This window comes from Sorex araneus, chromosome 1, assembly GCF_027595985.1.
Source record: "Sorex araneus isolate mSorAra2 chromosome 1, mSorAra2.pri, whole genome shotgun sequence".
Taxonomy (NCBI): Eukaryota; Metazoa; Chordata; class Mammalia; order Eulipotyphla; family Soricidae; genus Sorex; species Sorex araneus.
The window spans coordinates 319,141,191-319,160,491 of record NC_073302.1 but is presented as its reverse complement, the minus strand read 5'-3'; the positions used below and the strand labels follow the sequence as shown (position 1 = coordinate 319,160,491).

General features: G+C 37.2%; 1 protein-coding gene across 5 annotated transcripts in view; it reads left to right on the top strand.

Moving 5' to 3' along the window:
• PDLIM3 (PDZ and LIM domain 3) overlaps positions 1-19,301 on the top strand; it is a 37,044-nt gene extending 17,743 nt beyond the window's left edge. Inside the window, exons 4-8 of one of the 5 annotated variants that reach the window (XM_055142557.1) lie at positions 7,726-7,793; positions 12,369-12,632; positions 14,282-14,406; positions 17,222-17,333; positions 18,604-19,301. In XM_055142557.1, the coding sequence (XP_054998532.1) occupies positions 7,726-7,793; positions 12,369-12,632; positions 14,282-14,406; positions 17,222-17,333; positions 18,604-18,793 (759 nt within the window). In that variant the 3' untranslated portion in view covers positions 18,794-19,301. Of the gene's footprint in view, positions 1-7,131; positions 7,320-7,725; positions 7,794-12,368; positions 12,633-14,281; positions 14,407-17,221; positions 17,338-18,603 lie in introns of those variants that run through there. The other 4 variants (XM_055142551.1, XM_055142572.1, XM_055142564.1 and 1 more) reach the window with 4 other exon arrangements.

Here is a 19,301-nt window from a genome sequence, read left to right as displayed (position 1 = left end):
GAGAGTTCTGGAAGCAGTACTGTCTTTTTAAATATGGTTCTTTCAGTAAAGCTCAGCTAAGACTTTTCCCCACGTTCATCAATGATCAGAGGGAGGAAATATCTGAAAAAGAGACGATGAAGTGCTTAAAACACAGCAACAAAGCCAGAAAGATAGTACAGGGATTAAAGCGCTCTCCTGCGTGCTGCCGAACCCAGCTGACACCAGTACCTCAGATGGTCCCCAACGCATACCCCCAGTGATCCCAAAGCACAGAATCAAGGGTTGTTTTGCATTCAAAATTTCCCCTTAATTTTTTAAACCCAGTTTTACGAATGTGTGATGTGAAGCTATGAGGCCAATTCAATTAGCCAGATTTATCCAAAATAGCAAATCCTCAGTGATCCCTGATCATGTTGCAGTGACCCTGCTGGCATGTGAGTGACTCAGCAAACATTTGTTAAGCTTAAACCTTAGTGGACACTTTTTTGTTACTATTTCTCCAGAACTGGAGGTAAAGGGCAATTCTTTCAGTTTAGCTCTAAAAAACAAACAAACAAAAAACAAGGGGAAAAAATGGTCCCTTTTGTAAATCCGAGTATTAATTTATGGGTAGGATTCTTCTAAAAATCGAATCTTAAGAATTATCATTTTAAATATTTATGAACTCCTGACAGTTGTGTATTAGGCCATTTGTCCTGCCTTTGGGACTTTAAAAAACATGGGTATTTATAATACTTCAAATCGAGAAAAGATAAAGAATGAGACTGGTGGGGTGGGGGTGGGAGAAAGGCAAAGACCGAGTTGAGAACCACCAGGCAGCCAATCAATTGAACATTCCATTACTTTGAGTCATGGCTAATTCCTACTGGCAACCTTTTCAAGAGGTTGGTATTTGAAGGACTCAGAGATAAGAACCATTTTAGTTCTTTTCCTAATGGACCTAAGTATTCCTACTCCTTATGCTATTCAGGCGGGATTTCTGCATGAGCAATTCACTTGGCATTTCAGGACAGACTTTCCTTACACAAAACAGCTAAATCTCAGCACAAGTCTGCTATCCGAAAATCCTACAACATAGAGTAGAACAAATGGTAATGATAAAAATGTGTGAATTAAACTTACTAAGTGAGGTTGCAGAAAAGTTAAACTGTAAATAAAATCCTTTTTTAAAAAATTTTATATAGATTTATGCAAAGGCACAGCTTTTTTTTCTAACCAACATTCGAACTCTGAAAATAGGACAACCTATTGGACAATAGAGGTATATCAGTCTGAGAAACAAATAGCACGAATATGTCATGTTTTAAGATGACTCTGAAGCTGAATAGTAAAATACCTTGTTTAAGATCTTATTTCTAAAGCCAAGTAAAACTTACATTGTAAGTTATGTGATCTTTGCTATTGAAATTAAATACTCTTTTCATTTTAAAACAATATATAGTCTTTGGGGAGGGGAAAAAATTATACCTACAATCCAAGCATAGCCAAAAATAATAAAATGTCAGCATACTTATTTCTAGTTGCTATAGTAGAGGTTTAGGCATTGGAAATTTGGCAAGCTACCCCTGGCGTATTCGATATGCCAAAAACAGTAACAAGCCTCACAATGGAGACGTTACTGGTGCCCGCTTGAGCAAATTGATGAACAACGGGATGACAGTGCTACAGTGCTACAGTTATAGTAATAATTGGTACAGATTTAACATCTATATCATTTGCATTTTTCTAAACTACTTATTAGCTAAATTTTTTCTTATAAATTTAAACTTGACATTTTATTTTAATTTTTTATTAAGGCACCATGAACTTTGTAAAAAAAGGCCTTTACAGAATTATTCATAGTTGAATTTCAGGAATACAATGTTCCACCAGTCCTACCACTAGTGTCAGCTTCCCTCTACCAATATTCCCAGTTTTCCTACCATTTTCACTTACTCTCCAACCCCCGGCTCTTTACCCAACAAATTTTTTTAAGATTGGTTGTTGTCATTGGTCTCAGTTTTGTTGGATCTGTGGTTCTTATATGTGGCTATACAACACCTCGATACTGCCACTGTGACCAAGACCCCTGCCCTCTGCCTGTTACCTCTCTCCCGCCTCTTCTTAGATCCCCTTCTACTTCTTCCCTTCCCTAGTCTTCTCGCTTACACAATTGAGAGACCAGAGGAATCTAGGTATACCCCTTTGAAACTTTGCATTTCCTTATCCTGTTACTTTATGTACCACATATTAGTGATATCATCCAGTATTTGTCTTAGGCTTAAAAGAAATCTTTGGCTTTAGTTTAGATCAACTCCTAGACACTAACTAAATAAACATTTTCCATACTATTCTGAGCATGGCCTTTAGCAGGCATACAGTTATTCTATACAAACCATTGCTCTAAACTAACAGTTTATTAATACTTTGCCTTTCTTCAAAGCTTACAGTCTCAAAACATTGCCCTTATCTTTGTTTAATATTAGTTGAACAGCTCAAGCTTGTAATGTGGCTAGGATAATACAGGAAAGATACTTTTCCAGAAACAAAAATGTTCTGTTACTAATGGGAAGATAACTGTTTCCTTTTTCTTATAAAGGACTATTTCCTTGCCAAAGATTTGATAATGAAGATGTATCACATGCATAGTCAAGTAGTGTGGGGGGTAAAATTATTTATGGTTTTATAAGATACTTTTGGTTGGAGTGATAGCACAGCCGGTAGGGCAGTTTGCCTTGCGGCCAACCCGGGTTCAAATCCTCTGTCCCTCTCAGAGATCCTGGCAAGCTACTGAGAGTATCCCAACTGCATGGCAGAGCCTGCCTGGCAAGCTTCCCGTGGTGTATTCAATAAGCCAAAAACAGTAACAATAAGTCTCACAGTGGAGACGTTACTGGTGCCCACTCGAGCAAATCCATGAGCAACCAAATGACAGTGATACAGTGATATAGTGAAGATACTTTTGGGGAGGTCAGAAGAGAAGTACAGCAGGGAAGGGTCTTGCATGTGGCCAATTCAGGTTCAGTCCACAGCACTGCAAGGTGTGTCCCCCACCCCACCCTGCTCTCCAAAAATAAGGTTGAGTTGTTGTTTTTTTTTACTATACTTTGATAACTACAAGGCAACTTACATTATACAAGATTTCTTCATCCCCAGTTCTCCAAACTCTTCCCTTATGAGATATGGAAAACTTGAAACAGATCGCTTATGAAAAAATGATCCAAAGAATGACTAACTTTTAATGTGAAGGTGAGCATATAGGGGGAGAGATGATTGTTCACAATTTCCAAACATAACAAATAGAATGATTCACTCAGTGTGGCTCGTATCAAATATATGATCAGTTGATGCAGTTTGTTTTCCTTATTTTTCCATTTTTTTCTATAAACAAATAAAGATACATATGTATACTGTCACACAGGTATCAAACATGTTATTTCTGTTTTGTGTAGTAATTGCCCTGGTTCTAGGGTTGAATCTTGATCTGTGAACAATTTCTCTAAGAAACTGAAAGATAAAGAGTCTTGGATTGCAATTATTCGTGAGGTGGTTTATTCTCTCCAATGTCAACAATCTCTTGTCAAGTTTACATACATTTTAACCTAAAAACCCTAGAATTTCATTAATTCAAAGTAGTTTGCCTTAGTAATAAGTCCTACATTTAAAATAACATTTTAAACGTATTAATTAATGTAATTAATTCCTTAAATTTCTAGAGATGAGAATCGTTTGGATGCTTTTGTCTGGGTAGAGTAAGCACAAGAGCTGGACTGTATTAACTGCTATGTAAACTTTTTATTGCTGTTACTAATGATTTTCCAGGAAAAACAAAAAGGGATTAACGTAGAACTTCAAACTTCTAATACTTTGTCTTTTGATTCTATTTGACCATCAACAATGATGTAAGACTTGGAGAGAATATTTCCTTTCTGGGCCATGCTTACATTTTTTTGTTTGCTATCGGTATATACACTTCATTGTGGGTTTTTTTTTTTAATGACTTTAGCAGCCCATAATCTAATGCTTTGCACAGTCTAAATGCAAATGTTTGAGGCTTGTACTAGCAACAGTTCCTTTCCTAATCTGAGTAGAAAATTGTTTTGTTTTGTTTTGTTTTTTAACTAACTTACACTTGTGACCTTTACGATATATAGCCAAAACAGAAAATGTTAAAAAAAAAAAACCCTTCAAAGTTGATTAGCTTAAATTCTGCCTATTTACAAGGAATTATTAGTGTGCACATATTTACATTCTTTTACGTATTTACACTCATTTACAAGGCTGTCACCATCCATGTTTATCTTTCATTTAAGTCAAAGAAGATAGGGCAGGGATTTTTCCTTCATAAAGTATCATACAATGGTAAACTTTTCTTTTAATTTAAATTCAATTCTGTTTACCAGGATCTTGAAGTCTTCTCATACTTTTAAAGAATAAAACAGGGAGAGCAGGAAACTCAAAGGGCTGAAAATACTTTTTTATACTGGAAAAGCATACTTTTCATGCTGGGTCCCTGTGTTCAACCCCCCATACTGCATGGTCAGACAAATGTGCACGGAACAACACTTGATCACAGTTGAGTGTGGACCCAAAACCAAAAGTGAAAATAAAGTTGAGTTACACAAAATTTATATCTTTTTTCACTTTTTTGGGTCACACCGGCGATGCACAGGGTTACTCCTGGCTCTGCACTCAGGAATTACTCCTGGAAGTGCTTGGGGACCATATGGAATGCTGGGATTTGAACCTGGGTTGGCCGTGTGCAAAGAAAACACCCTACCCGCTATGCTATCGCTCCAGCCCCTGATTCACACTTCTAATTAGTCTGGATGCTTTGTAATTAGCGGAAACTGACTTAGGTAATTAGCTTTGTTTTTTTTTCATATAAAAAAGAATAACAATGGCCTGAATTACGGTTTACTGTCATTACTTACAATTATTACCAGTTTACTTTTTATGTCGTAATAATTACTAAATATAATATTTCATCTTAAAACAGTCAATCCAAAAAAATCAGCCAAAACAGTTATATTGTGCCACTGTATAAATGTTTGACGACATCCTTTTTTCACATGTCCTGGGACTCAGCATCTTCTAAACCCTGCATTTGGTTGTTTCAGTCCAATATTAGCAACTATATTGTCATCCAAGCAGCTTTGGAAGGGCCGTGAGACATTGCTGTGAGGGAAAAAAGGAATCTGTTAGTTCACTGTCGAGTCATTTTTTACTGTATGCAATTCAGATCTTTTTAGGTTTCAGAGTCCGTTAAAGATAAAGTCAAAGTGACAAAATATCAGGAGGTTTGAAGTAGTGGAGTCGAAAACTGTAGAGAGTATTTGAAGCAACATCCATTTGCTTTGTGAGAGCTCAAGTGGTAGAGCATGTGCCTGGTATGTGGGAGACTCTAATTTCAACCCCTGGTAAGATTTGGCTCCCTAGACTAGGGGGAGTTGCTAAAAGTTTTTTAAAAGAAGGAAAGGGATGAATATGTGAGTATTGCCTGCTCCAAAGAGCCAAAAGAAGGTATGTTTCTGCCTGTGTTTATACTGGAATATTGTTCCCAGACACAAGAATCTACACAAGACTGGTTCCACTCCAAAAACACAAACACAATCTTTTAAAACAAAAAAAGAGAGAGCCATCCCATAATTTACACATCTATTGAACAAAAATTTTAAGATGGCAAAAAGAAGATTGCCATCCCCAGGAAAAATTAGTTTGTAGCGAAACATTCTCTTTCCAGGAACATTCCAAATAACCATAAATGTTTGTACTATTTAAAAACTGTGTTAAACTTTTATGGCACATTTATAAAAGTTAATGAAGTTAATATAATTTTGCAAGTGAAAATATTGTAAAGATTTCTTGTACCAATTCTGCCAAATGAAAAGACTTGGAAAGAGAATCATTTCATGTGTTCAAAATCCAAACAGGTTTTCTTCTGTGAGTTAGAATAAAGTCATTAAATGGCATTATAAAATTGAAATAATGACTGGGAAACATGATTCGTAAATTTAAGAAATAATGTAGACCAGGAATAATCTCAGACATGGAGTATTTGCTTTGCTTGTATGCGGCCCTAGGTTCAATCTCAGCAGCAAAATGATGATGATAATGATGATGATGATGATGATGATGAAGACATCAAAAACTATGGCAGCAAAACCCCTAGAGTGTGTAAGATCCTTCAGGCATGTTTCAGACTGATTCAGGTTCAGGACTCTAATGTGTGAATCTTCCACCAAGAAATAAAGTACAAATTCTTTTGTGAATCACTTTACTTGCTTGCTCTAGAGGGCAAAGACCTCAGTCTTTCTGAGACTATGAAATATTCTTTAAATACACATAAAATCATCAGTTTTAGAAAAAAGTATTTTGCCTTTAATAATTATTCCAGATTCCATAGAGAAAAATTTCTCATCACTTTCCAAAATCTAAATTTGTAACTTAATCAAATTTTAGAATTTGATTTTCATTATCAAAATAAAATGGGGGGGAAATTATAACTTGATTTTGTTAAAGTAATGAATAGTTATTGACAAATGCTCATTTTCTATATATCTATTTCCTCTATTTCTCAAATGAGGATAGTGTTATTGATATATTAACAAAAAAGAAAGCATATGTAAGTTCTGCTTGAGAATATGCAAGTAGGATAATTTTTTAAATCATAATTTTTTCTGAAAAAATTTCTTTACTCAAGTTTTATATGAGAATGTCTCAAAAGTTGTAGATGTAGAAGTCAGTAGTGGGCAGATATGATACAATGTTGTTATTTATTTTATAGTATTTAAAAAATAAGGTCAAACCTAGGCAAGAGAGGCACACAACAAACCCATTTTAATTCCCAGCACTGCATATGGTTCCCTGAGCACACAGCCAGGAATAAACCCTGAGCATTGTTCAGTCTGGCCCCCAAATCAAAATTAAAAAATAAACAAATAAAGCTAATTCCTTCCTACTTTTAACATTTATTAGATGAATGTAGCACATAGTTATTTCATTAGAAAAAAAATGTTAAAAGTTGTTCCTTAACACCTCCTTTAACCTTGCCATTAATTCGTATGGGATCAAGAAGCCTTTATTAACAATAGCAATGCTATAATTTTGCTCTTTAATGGCTTTTTTGTGCATTGTGTGGCTCTGTGTATTTTGTCTGCCATTGTACAGGAGTTCAAACCCATTGGTGCCGCGCATAACAGAAGGGCCCAGCCTTTTGTTGCAGCAGCAAACATTGATGACAAAAGACAGGTAGTGAGTGCTTCCTATAACTCACCCATTGGGCTCTATTCAACTAGCAATATACAAGATGCACTTCATGGACAGCTGCGGGGTCTCATTCCTAGTTCACCTCAAAAGTAAGTATCAGATGCTCAAGTTTCTGCCCATGATGTCCTTAACTACGCTAAAAGCATCATTAACGTCTTTTCCTTTCCAAAGTCCAGCTCTTGCCGTTCAATGTTTACTTTCCTGAAAGCACTGTTAGAGTTTTGTTTTAGAGACAAGTGTCTGGGATGTGGCTCTAAAGTTTCTTTTAAAGACAAGCATATGAGTGTGTTCTAATGTCTAATAATCAGCTGGTTCCTATAGGTCTAGTGAACAGACTTGGTGCAAACAAAGAAATACTTTGGCTTAAGTCATCTCAGTTTAGTAATGTTAGTATCTGGTGGTAAATAACCTTCTCTAGAGATACTATTCATGGAATTCTGTCTAAAAAATATTAATCTTCCACTGAGGGACCTTGTAATCCTTTGTTTTTTACAGGAGGTGAACTACTTTGAACACAAGCACAATATTCGGCCCAAACCTTTCATAATTCCAGGCCGAAGCAGGTCATAAGCTCTGAGATTGTGATGTTTTAAGTGCATGCTTCTACAATAATACCTTACTAACTGCCAAGAAGCGCAACTTTTAGTTGTTTGGAGTGACTTTTCTCATTCTGAAGCTTATCTCAAAAGCAAGAGAAACAAATTCACTCAGCAGATTATAGCACCCACCTATTCTCCATTTCTGAAAGTAAATATTAAAAATACTCTTGAGTTGTGACATGTTATGAATCACCACACATATTTATAACTAACACCCTGCTGTTCTGAGAATCCCATCCAGAACATAGTGACCTTTGTGACAGGCAGGGGAATTCTATCCCGGGTCAGGAAAGCCCAGACAGCAAGAATAGAAATGGAAATCAGTCCCAGTTAGGAGTCAGGACATTGGTGGTGCACTCAAGGGAAGCATGATAGAGCCCCCATGTGTGTCTGACAGACATTAACACACCCAACTCAACTCCTTCTCGTTGCACCATTAGCGCCACTGGGGAATCCCACTATAATTCTTACACACAAACAGATATGTACTTGCAAAGGAGCAGAGAACACTGAAAAGGACCTTTCCACTCGGGGAGAAGGGAATTATCATGCAAAAGATGGAAGAGGGGAGATGTGTTGCTGAATTGTATAAACATTGGGATGAATAACGAACACGTTCTTAACTGAAATCTCTCAATCAAAGATGCAAGATGATCTTCATATGATGATTTCCAAACAGCGTCTCTAGACATTGAACTCCAACCTAAGGGGAAAATACTAATGCCCTGTATTGCCACAACAGGAAATAGGGACTTTGAGAAACCGAAACCCCTTCTTCTGACCTCAACTTCATCAGTCAGACAGATGGAGGAAGTTGGTAGTTAGACTGAGTTGACCCTAACAAGTGAGGATTCACCGAATTATGATCTACGTTAGTTGTTGAAGCTGATAGCCTATAGGTAGATTCAATTCCCAATATTTTATGCAACCTTATTGGTTTTTTTTTAATTCTATTAAGTGCCGTGGAGACATGTACTCTACAGCTGATGTCTAGGTTTGTCTAGGTCTCTGTCGCAACCTGTCTCAATATAGTGAAACCTTCTTGGCTGTGGATGGTGAGGAATTTCTGATAATGGGTACCTGAATTTACAGTGCCCACTCTAACTGGTCAGTTGTTGCTGACATATATTTTTTTCCATGTGCAGACTTTTACATAGTTTAAGATGACCACTTTTTAATGGATTTTGTGATATCAGACATAAACAATTGAGTGGAAGAGTCGGGTTATAGAAGCTAATGAGGCCGTGGTTCCCAAATCCATCTTTTGCCACTAAAATGAAGGCTCTTTCTATCCCAGTATCTGCAAAGAATTTGTACAGGGTAAAGGCTCAATATTGCTCTTGGATAAGTTGTGAAAATGCCAAGAAAACCTAAGAGTGTTTTCTGAATGGCATGAAGAATGAGGATCCATTAGTCCAGACGTATGCTTGCAGCCCTATACAGTCCTCTTTTCTTTACTTATTCCCTTATTCTCCCTCTATTTTCCTCTATATCTTTTCCCTGTATATCCACAATCAATAGCTTCTCAACTTTACTCATTTACAATATAATCAACAGCTTTAATAACATAGCAACGAAGATTAAAAGTTAAAATTATATTTCACTATTAAATATATACTCAACTTGCTAAGGAAGCAGGGTGAAATTAACACAATGCATTCCTTCAATGATAGAATAAACATAAGATCATCAAGTTGTGCAATAATGCTTTAAGATGTGTATAATAAGGTAATATATATTATACGTCTGGCCTTTGCTCAAGATAAAAACACATAATTTTATATAAAATCAGTCAGAATCTAAGACCCTTTAAATGTTTTTATTTTAATTTGTACATGATGTTGTTAAAAACAAGCACTCATAATTTTGTAATTGTGAGGTACATTCCCAAATAGTGAAATTTGGAAGAGAGGAAAAGAACACAAATGAGACAGCTTGCTTTAAAAATATGTACTAGTGTACAGTGATTTTATAATCCCAAGGGATTATAAAACATTTCTAGTATCCTTCCATTTCTCCTCTACCCCCTTATTATTTGCTTTAGCTTCTGAAATTCTTGTTCTCAACAAGCAGTTCTTCATCGAGGTGAAATCTTGAGTAGCTATATACCAAATAGTAAAGAATAATTTTGTAATCAGAATAGAGATGTTATAAAGTGATATATTGATCTTCATAGAGTCTTACTTAATAGTTATGGATCTTTAATTATTACACAATAATAATTGAATATTAAAAGTGAAGCATTTTCATATGAAAATATGTACATTTTAAGCCTACACTATAAATAAGTAGATATATATGACAATATTAGTAATGACAAAGTGACAAATAATGTAATACAATCCTGCATGTGGCTTTTAGATGAGTCACTTTCAGAAGCATAATCCCAAGAGTCTGTATACGTGCTGAGGAAATTTGTTTCTTGTCAAATGATCTAACCAGGATTCAAGGCAACTGAATGTACCATCGACCTTCACTTGGTCCTGCCAAGTCACAAAGTGAACCTGCATGAAATCTCATTAGTATTTACCTTTCCAGGGCACGGGAATGGTCATGGTGACCCATGATGATGTCCAGAGTAATTAGCGACCCTATGAAAGCTTTTATGAGATTCTAAATAAATTTTTGTTTTTGCTTTCCGGGAAATATTATATAAATTCATGAGAAGTGTTATATAAAAACTGTAAGTCCTTTAAAAGATTTTTAAATTTCCATAGAAATTTACAACAAGATTACTCTTAATTGCTTAGGATTTATTTCTCAGTGACATGGGATCTAAATAGAATTACAGAGAGATTAGGACCAGATGCAATAAAAATGCATACATAAACATGCATCTAAACAATATCTCTAATAATAGAAAAAATATTAACTATAGCAATAAAATTCAGTATTTTAACTGCACTACAAACTGCACTGCAGCTGAAATTTTACTTACTTCCTCTTATCCAATGAAGTCAATTTCAGGTGTCAATGTATGTTAAACCTATGAAATGCTGAATAAGACTTGATATTTTTGCATAAACCAATTTTCAAATCGAGTTTTAAACAGTCTCAAGTCATGAAGTGAAGGAGCAATTTTATATTTACTGCCTAGTTTAGGCAATGCAGGCACTTAAATCGGATATTAAAAGAAAAAAATTAATCCAATTGGTGACATGAGTTATTCATACTATTTTGGCTGTAAGATTCGTAGAACCATCAAATCAACATTCAATACCTTTCTAGGTTCTGTTCCTTTTACCTGCTTGAGAATAGCATTCTTGCCCCAGATAATAGTGCATGCATGTATGGATCCATGATTGAGTTTTAAAATACATAATGACATTGAGAAAATATACCATATAAATTGTTCTCTGTCTTGAGTTTGTATCAACACTGACAGTCATGATCAATGTTTACATTAATACTAATATTTCTTTTGGCTTTTCCTGTATGACTGTGCCTTATTTAAAAACTCAGTGTATTCCACTTTTGAGTAAACTTTTTTTTGCTGTACTTTAAATGCATGTTAAAAAGTTCTTTTTTTTTTGTCAAAGAAAGTATCTTTTTAGTATCGGCATGTCAGTTATGTCTAGTGTACTATCCAGTTTTCTAGAAACTAAGAAATCTCCTTAGCTGCTCACGAAATTGCATGACTACTCTGGTGTTTCCCCAACTTGGCCTTAAAAGGAACAGAGAAATATGCATGGAAATATTTCTGTGCTTCCAAATTTTTAAGTAAAATATATAAGTATTAAAGAAAAATAAATCAGTCATAGATTGTATCCAAAACTCAAGTTCACTGTTTATCCTCTAATCATTCATTTCAAGGTGAAAAGCATTTATTGGCTATTTATAGAGTCTGTTAAATCGCCAAAATGTTTAAAGTCTATGTGTCAAAATTAAAGAATGGGAATTTTAAAAATTAAACCGCTAACAATAAAGCACTTACAAAAATAACTAAAATATATTGTCATATAACCTACAAGTTAACGATTACTATTTAGTTAAGCTCAATTGCATTTCTGAAGTGTTTAGACTATTTTATAGGACATTTGTGTTATACTTTTGTTACTACTTGTGAATAGTTATTCACTAATATTTTCCTTTTAAATAGTTCACTTCGAGAATGTAAATGCATACCCAGCCAATGTGATTTCCCTGTGTGGTTTGTGTATGACATAATCAACTTCAAAATAATTTGGCCTATTTTAAAAAGTGAGAACAGTCTCATTTCCCTACTCACTTATATACAACTCTTTATTTATATACAACTCTTTCTGTGGATAATTCCCAATCGACTTATCACCAAGTAGAAGAGAGCCAAAAAAATGCAATATCACCTATACCCTTTAATATTGTCGAATTTCTTTCAATCACAAATTTCTCAGTGTCTTCTCTCTTTAAAATCAATTCCAACCAATACAAACTGTTCATTTGATGTAATTCACTTTTTCTTGTTGTCTTCAATATCTTTTAACCTCTTTGTCCTTGTTCTCTGTGTTCTCCTGACTGGATTTTCCGGTTCCTGTGTTTTCTCTGTGGTCTGTAACACAGTGTCTGCAGTACTCCGTCTGGTTTTGACTGTGGCAGTGGACGGAGCACCCCTTCTTCTGTCAGTACTGTTAGTACTATTTGCCCAGGTGACTTGAAAGTTGCTGCTAAGCTGGCCCCTAACATTCCTTTGGAAATGGAACTTCCTGGTGTGAAGATTTTACATGCTCAGTTTAATACACCAATGCAGTTGTACTCAGATGACAATATTATGGAAACACTTCAGGGTCAGGTTTCAACAGCTCTAGGGGAAACATCCTCAATGAGGTAATTAATATGAGTCTTTTGAACCACGGGCATTTTTATCTAACTCATAAGCAATGACAATTTTACTAGCGTCTTTTTAACTTTGTTGTAATTGAAACAAAATTATGGGAAATTTTGTAATTGAAACAAAATTATGGGAAGAGCCTTAAAGGGAAAAATAAAACATTAAGTAATTATTATAAATATCTAGATTCTAGGTCTAATGGTAAGGATGACCAGCCATGGAAGGATCAAATACATAATGTGTTTTTGATATATAGCTCTGGTATATTATAAATGTCTGGTTCAATACTTCTCAGAAGTGATTTATAATCTAAGATACTCTCTGCTTCTCCTTTGGGGGTTAAAAATTGGAAAAGGGGTGGGGGAGTCAGAAGAGTTTTAAAAGAGTTGATCCTTTTTCCTCTCCTGATGGCATCTATTGGTGACATCCACTTTTCCACTTAAATTCTTTGCCTTGAATAAGGGTTTATAAATGAACACCTCACGCTATGAAAGCAGATATTTTATTTCCACTGGTCTCTATTTTGACTATCTTCTTCTTTATTCTAAATATTCTTTGGGGTACTTTTGCCATAAATCTTTAAAGAAATTTTATGGAAAAATGCTATTACTTCTTTCAAAACCACAAAACCACTGCTTATAAATAGAAGTATATAATGTCCAACAGGTGCATTATCACACTTTCCTGAAGATAGCTCTTGGAATAATTACAACGAAATAATATATTGCACTACATATTCCAAAGACATTTTATGAGCAGTTTGTATGTATGATGATGGTGTTATATAAAATAAAATATATTAATACAGCAACCACTTTGCTAGGTAGCACAATTAAAAGACATGAAATAAGACATTTAGCGCCTGACATACAGAAGCATTGTGGCATTTTTATTACTCATCATATGCTTGTATTAAGTATATAAAATAAAGCTGCCATCAGTTTTGTAAATGAATTATATTTTTAAATGTAGTCAAAATAAAATAAATAAAACATAGTCAAGGTAACTTATTGTGAAGGTTCCTACATACTGTGCTTTCGAAAGCCAAGTTGAATTTCCTCTGTTGACAAGAACAATGAAGCCATTTTTATTTTTTTATATTAACAGAGCAAGTCAACTATTAAAAAATTAAATTACATGCTGTTAGTTTAATATAATAAATGAATCTGAATTTTATTAATAATTTTGACAGAATAATCAAATTGGATTCACTTCCACACTGTTAAATAATATGTTGACTTTTTCTGAGAAAAGTTCATTTCATTCATGTATATAAATAAGAATCCATCACACATCTTCTATTTAAGTAATATTTTCTAACAAATCACATTTAGTTACTCTCCAAAGTATTTTGGCTATCAAGTAGCGATACATAATAACATAATAACATAACTTCTCTTAACATCTATATCTAAGGTAAGGATGTGGGTTCCCAGTAATAGAGTATTTAACAGAGGTTGCATATAATATTATATAAAATATGATGATCAACTAAAATAGAGATTCATATGAAAATACTGAATCTCCATTTAGGAGTTGCTGCAAAATATTGTGATTATTGCTTATTACTGTCTTGTGGCTTCTTGTATGCCTGGAGTGTCACAAAACATTCCTGACCTGTTTGTCCCGCCCTATTGGGTTTCAGCGAGCCCGCAGCCTCTGTGCCCCCACAGTCGGACGTGTACCGGATGCTCCACGACAATCGCGATGAACCTACCCAGCCTCGCCAGTCAGGCTCCTTCAGAGTGCTCCAAGAACTAGTGAACGATGGTGAGCATTTCTGAGCATCTCCAAACAGAATAGTGGAGGCTTCTGAGGGTGGGGAAGGCTGCAGTCACCCAAAAAATGAGAGTCAAATCTGGCTGTCATGATGATCCAATGCATCTTCGTTCAGGAGGATTTGGACAGTGCCACACTCTGGAAAGACATTTCCCAGATGTGCTTAAGTAGTCACTAACTTAATAAAAGGGCACTAAAATCAAATTCTATCCATGGGAGTCTCGCTAGGCTTGTGTATGATATAATGAGTTGTACATGGGTCTTGTAAAAATTTCCCTGCCTTCTCACACAACCAGTATATCTTTGTTGTGAAAAGGTTTAAAAAAAATGCTCAGACAAAGCAGTACATACCTTAAATCCAATACTAAATTCTTTGCCTCTGTGATCACTTAATCCTCCTAATTATTCAGTAAGGGGCCTGGGCAATAGAGTAGGAGTATGAATTCCCCCCGCCTCGTTTGATGACCAGCACTCCATTCCCTCCCCTCCCTTCCCCCCCCTCCGCTACCCACCTCCACAAGCATTGCTGGGTGTAGACCTGGTGGTGGTTTTAGAGCACTGCTGAGATGGCCCTGATGGCCACCAAGCACCACCATAGTGACACTGCGGGATCTGAACAGCCCCCAAGCCCTGGACTCTCACATTGAACCAGGTGTGTAAAGTCATCAGAGCAACCATCAGAGCAGCTCCAGGACTTCTAATGGCTAAGAGTCCCCCCACCCCGCCCCCATCAAAATATAGTAACTCAGAAAGGTGGGGACTGTTTTCCCCATTTATCTAATGAGAAAATGAGACCTAAAGAGGGTGTATTGGTAAAAAGTCGTATTGCCAAGGACTGGCGTGATAGTACAGTGTGTAAGGCTCTTGCCTTGCATGCTCCTGACCTGGGTTTGATCCCCAGCATCCCATATGGTCCCATGAGCACAGCCAGTAGTAATTCCCGAGTGCAGAGCCAGGAGTAACCCCTGAGCATCGCCAGGTGTGACGCCCCCTCAAAAAAAGTCACATGGGCCAGTAAAAACAAAGGTGGAAATCCACAGCACTCCTGATTCCTACTTTTACCCATGTTTTTCCACCTCTCAAGAAAATAAATTGTTCTGGGCTGGAGTAATAGTACAGCAAGTAGTGTACTTCCTTTGCATGCAGCTGATCCAGGTTCAATCCTCTGCATTCCATATTGACCCTTCAGCCTGCCAGGAATGATCCTTGAGCACTGAACTGGGAGTAAGCCCTGAGCACCACCAGATGTGGTCCCAAACCAAAAATAAAAATAATAAAGAACAAATTGTTCTTTAAAAATCATACAAAATTGCAAGGTGTACTGTTAGAATAGTTATCAAAAAATGAAGAATAAGATTTTGTGAACATGTGGGGAAACAGAAGTCTTGGTATATTGCTAGGAAAATATAAGATGATCCAACTCTATGGAAAACAGTATGTTGGTTCCCAGTAAGGATAAAGATAGAATTACCCTGTGTTCTATAACATCACTCCCATGTGTGATCACTGTATCACTGTCATCCCGTTGCTCATCGATTTGCTCAAGCAGCCACCAGTAACGTCTCCTTTGTGAGGTTTGTTGTTACTGTTTTTTGGCATATTGAATATGCCACGAGGAGCTTGCCAAGCTCTGCCGTGCGGGCGAGATACTCTCAGTAGCTGCCGGACTCTCCAAGAAGTACAGAGGAATCAAACCCAGGTTGGCCATGTGCAAGGCAAACACCCTACCCGCTGTGCTATCGCTCCAGCCCCCAATGTATGATACCCTAAAAAAAATGAAATGGGGGCTGGAGTGATAGCACAGCGGGTAGGGCGTTTGCCTTGCACCTGTCGACCCGGGTTTGAATCCCAGCATCCCATATGGTCCCCTGAGCACCGCCAGGGGTGGTTCCTGAGTGCGCAGCCAGGAGTAACCTCTGTGCATTGCCAGGTGTGACCCAAAAAGCAAAAAAAAAAAAAAAATGAAATGGGCTAAATAGACACTTGCTCACCAATGTTTATAGTTATTTTGTTCATGATAGCCCAAAGTTAGAAACAACCCAAGTGTCCAGTGGTCGACAGTGGGTCAAGAAAGTATGACAGGTCAAAACAACTTTATTCAACTTTGAAAAGAAATTAATTTCTGACACATGCTCTAGCATGAATGGAAGTGAAAATATTGTGCTTTATATAAAACACACACAAAGGCACATAATGTATAATATTGTGTATAATATGTATAAATTTACACATACTATATATTCATGTATACTATTTTATACTATTATGCATAACATAAAGTATAATATTGTGCTTTATAAAGTATAGCACAAAATCACATAATGTATAATTATTTTTGTATATACTCTCCAGGCTACTTAAATTCACAGGGGTTGGAGGGAATAAGAAGTTCTGATTTAATGAATTTCTATTAGAGTGATGAAAAAGTTCTGAAAATGGGTACTGATGATGATTGTGTGACATTTGGGAATATGATTAATGCCAGTGAATCCCTTAAAATGGTTCAGATGTCAGTCTTATGGTTTATCTATTTTACTTTATAAAAGGGGGGAATAATAAAAAATGTTCTCTGTCCTTGGAACATTTTCTAACAGCTCCCAAGTGCAGGAAATATTGAACGAATTCTCTTGCATAAGGCCTGTCTCTGAACTAGCTGTGTTTAAGAGAGTCTGACTTGTTTTGAAATGTCAGCACAGGTGCAGAGTAAGAGTTCCTTAAGTTAAAGCACACACCCATAAAATGGAAGCAAAATGCAAGCTATGCCCAGTTGTTCTCACGCCATAAATGGAAGCTCTTTGTTTTCCAGATGACCGTCCTGCTGGAACGAGGAGTGTGAGAGCTCCAGTGACAAAAGTGCACAGTGGGGCTGGCAGTGCCCCAAAGATGCCGCTCTGTGACAAGTGTGGAAGCGGCATTGTGTAAGTGCTATTCTCACAGAAATTCTCTGCACATCTTCATTGCCCCTCTCAGTTTCTATTCATGGGCCAGATTAGTACATTTTCACCAAAATCCTTTAGATGTACCCAAAAATTACCTTATAAAGTAAGTGGGCAATCTTGACTATAATTTCATTTATTTCACACAGAAACACTTGCCCCTGAAGCATGTTTTAAAAAGTCATTTCTAGTGATTCAAGAGATAGTACTGAGGGTAAGGTGCTTGCCTTGCACACAGCTGGCTCATTTGATCCCCAGTGCCCATGGCAGAATATGGTCCCCTGCATCCCACCAGGTGTGATCTCTGAGCGCTGAGCTGGGCATCACCCAAAACACAGTCTCCCCACCCTCCCAATTTTATTTCTAAGGATTTTAGCTTCACTTTTCAAAGTCCTCCCTTTGTTCACACCTATTGGAAGACTTTTGTCTCTCATAAACCCATTGAAATATGGGCCATGCAGTTGTTGACTTTACCCAGTTTCTTATGCTGCATAAATATTGAAATCACTTTTTTAAATACTGATATTTTTCATTTCCAGTTATGTCTGAGTATCCACACTTTCTAGTTCAGATCTCCAAGAGATCCAAACTATCGAAGCTTCTCTAAAACATGTCCCGAAGTGGCCCTATCTCCCACACCTTGACTGATTAGCTCACTGAGGGGAGGTATGTCCAATTACTAGGATACATCCCTGGGAGGTCCTGGAAGATTCAGCCTGGTAAACAGGGGTAAGTGGGAAGAAAAGGAACAGCAGGACAGGGAACTCGGGAGCAGAAAGGACCTCTGATGAGGGTGCCTAGTGGTGGGACCCCAGAGCAGGAATTCCCTCTCTGGTTTTTTTCTTTCTTCTCTGCTCCTTGGCTGAACCAAGGTAGAAAGCAAACGGAGGGAATTCATTCTAGCTGTGGTAGAACCCTTAGAAGACGTGTCTCTTGTTTTTAAGGGCCCCCTCTTTTTAAAGAAACCTTATCTAGGTCCATGCAGATCCCACCACCCTTCTATGAACACCTCATTGAAAGGGTTTGAAATATTCACGCATCCACGTGGCAGTCGATCGCCTGGTTTATTATGGTTATCTAGGATCTCCCAGACAATTACCATGCCACATCTGCGCCCACTTTTACAACGGGGAAGCCATTGAGTCCCGCAGGAATGGGACACAGAAAACCCCCATCCTATCTGTCGGGTTTGCTTCCTTGGTACGGTGTGGGCGTCATGTGTTTTCACGTGACCTGGTCTCTTTCCCCACAGAGGGGCCGTGGTAAAGGCCCGGGACAAGTACCGCCACCCAGAGTGCTTCGTGTGTGCTGACTGTAACCTCAACCTCAAACAGAAGGGCTACTTCTTCGTGGAGGGAGAGTTGTACTGCGAAACCCACGCACGAGCCCGCACGAGGCCCCCAGAAGGCTACGACACGGTTACTCTCTATCCCAAAGCTTAATTGGGATGCAGGCAGGAAATCGCAGCTCGGGGAGAGTCATCCCCCACGTGCTCCTCCAGGGAAGACAGACTGGCGTGGTGCAGCTGGGTCACAGAATGTGGACCTTGCATCTAAATGCAAGGCTCTTGGTTGTTGATCTGATTCTGTACTGAAGGAAAGGAGTAGGAGAAGAAACCTCGCTGAAATAGACAGAAGCATACACTTAGCTTATGTACCCTTATGTACCTTATGTACCCGATTCTGTCCAATACAAGGTTTGCCACCCTTTTCTCTTTGGCATTAGCAGTAGCAATGCATGTCGTTTAAAGCAAGGCCTTTCTGGTATGTCATACCCCACAGTTTGGATTTACATCATGACCATCAAACATGTAAACATCAAGCTATGGGGGGGGGGGCTAATTGTCTAATTGTTTTTCCTTACATTGATTTTGTAATTGTAGTAAAGACCCAATGACAAGCTTGTTTTCTAACACAATCTACAGTTGCCTGTTGCCTGATTTAACATTAT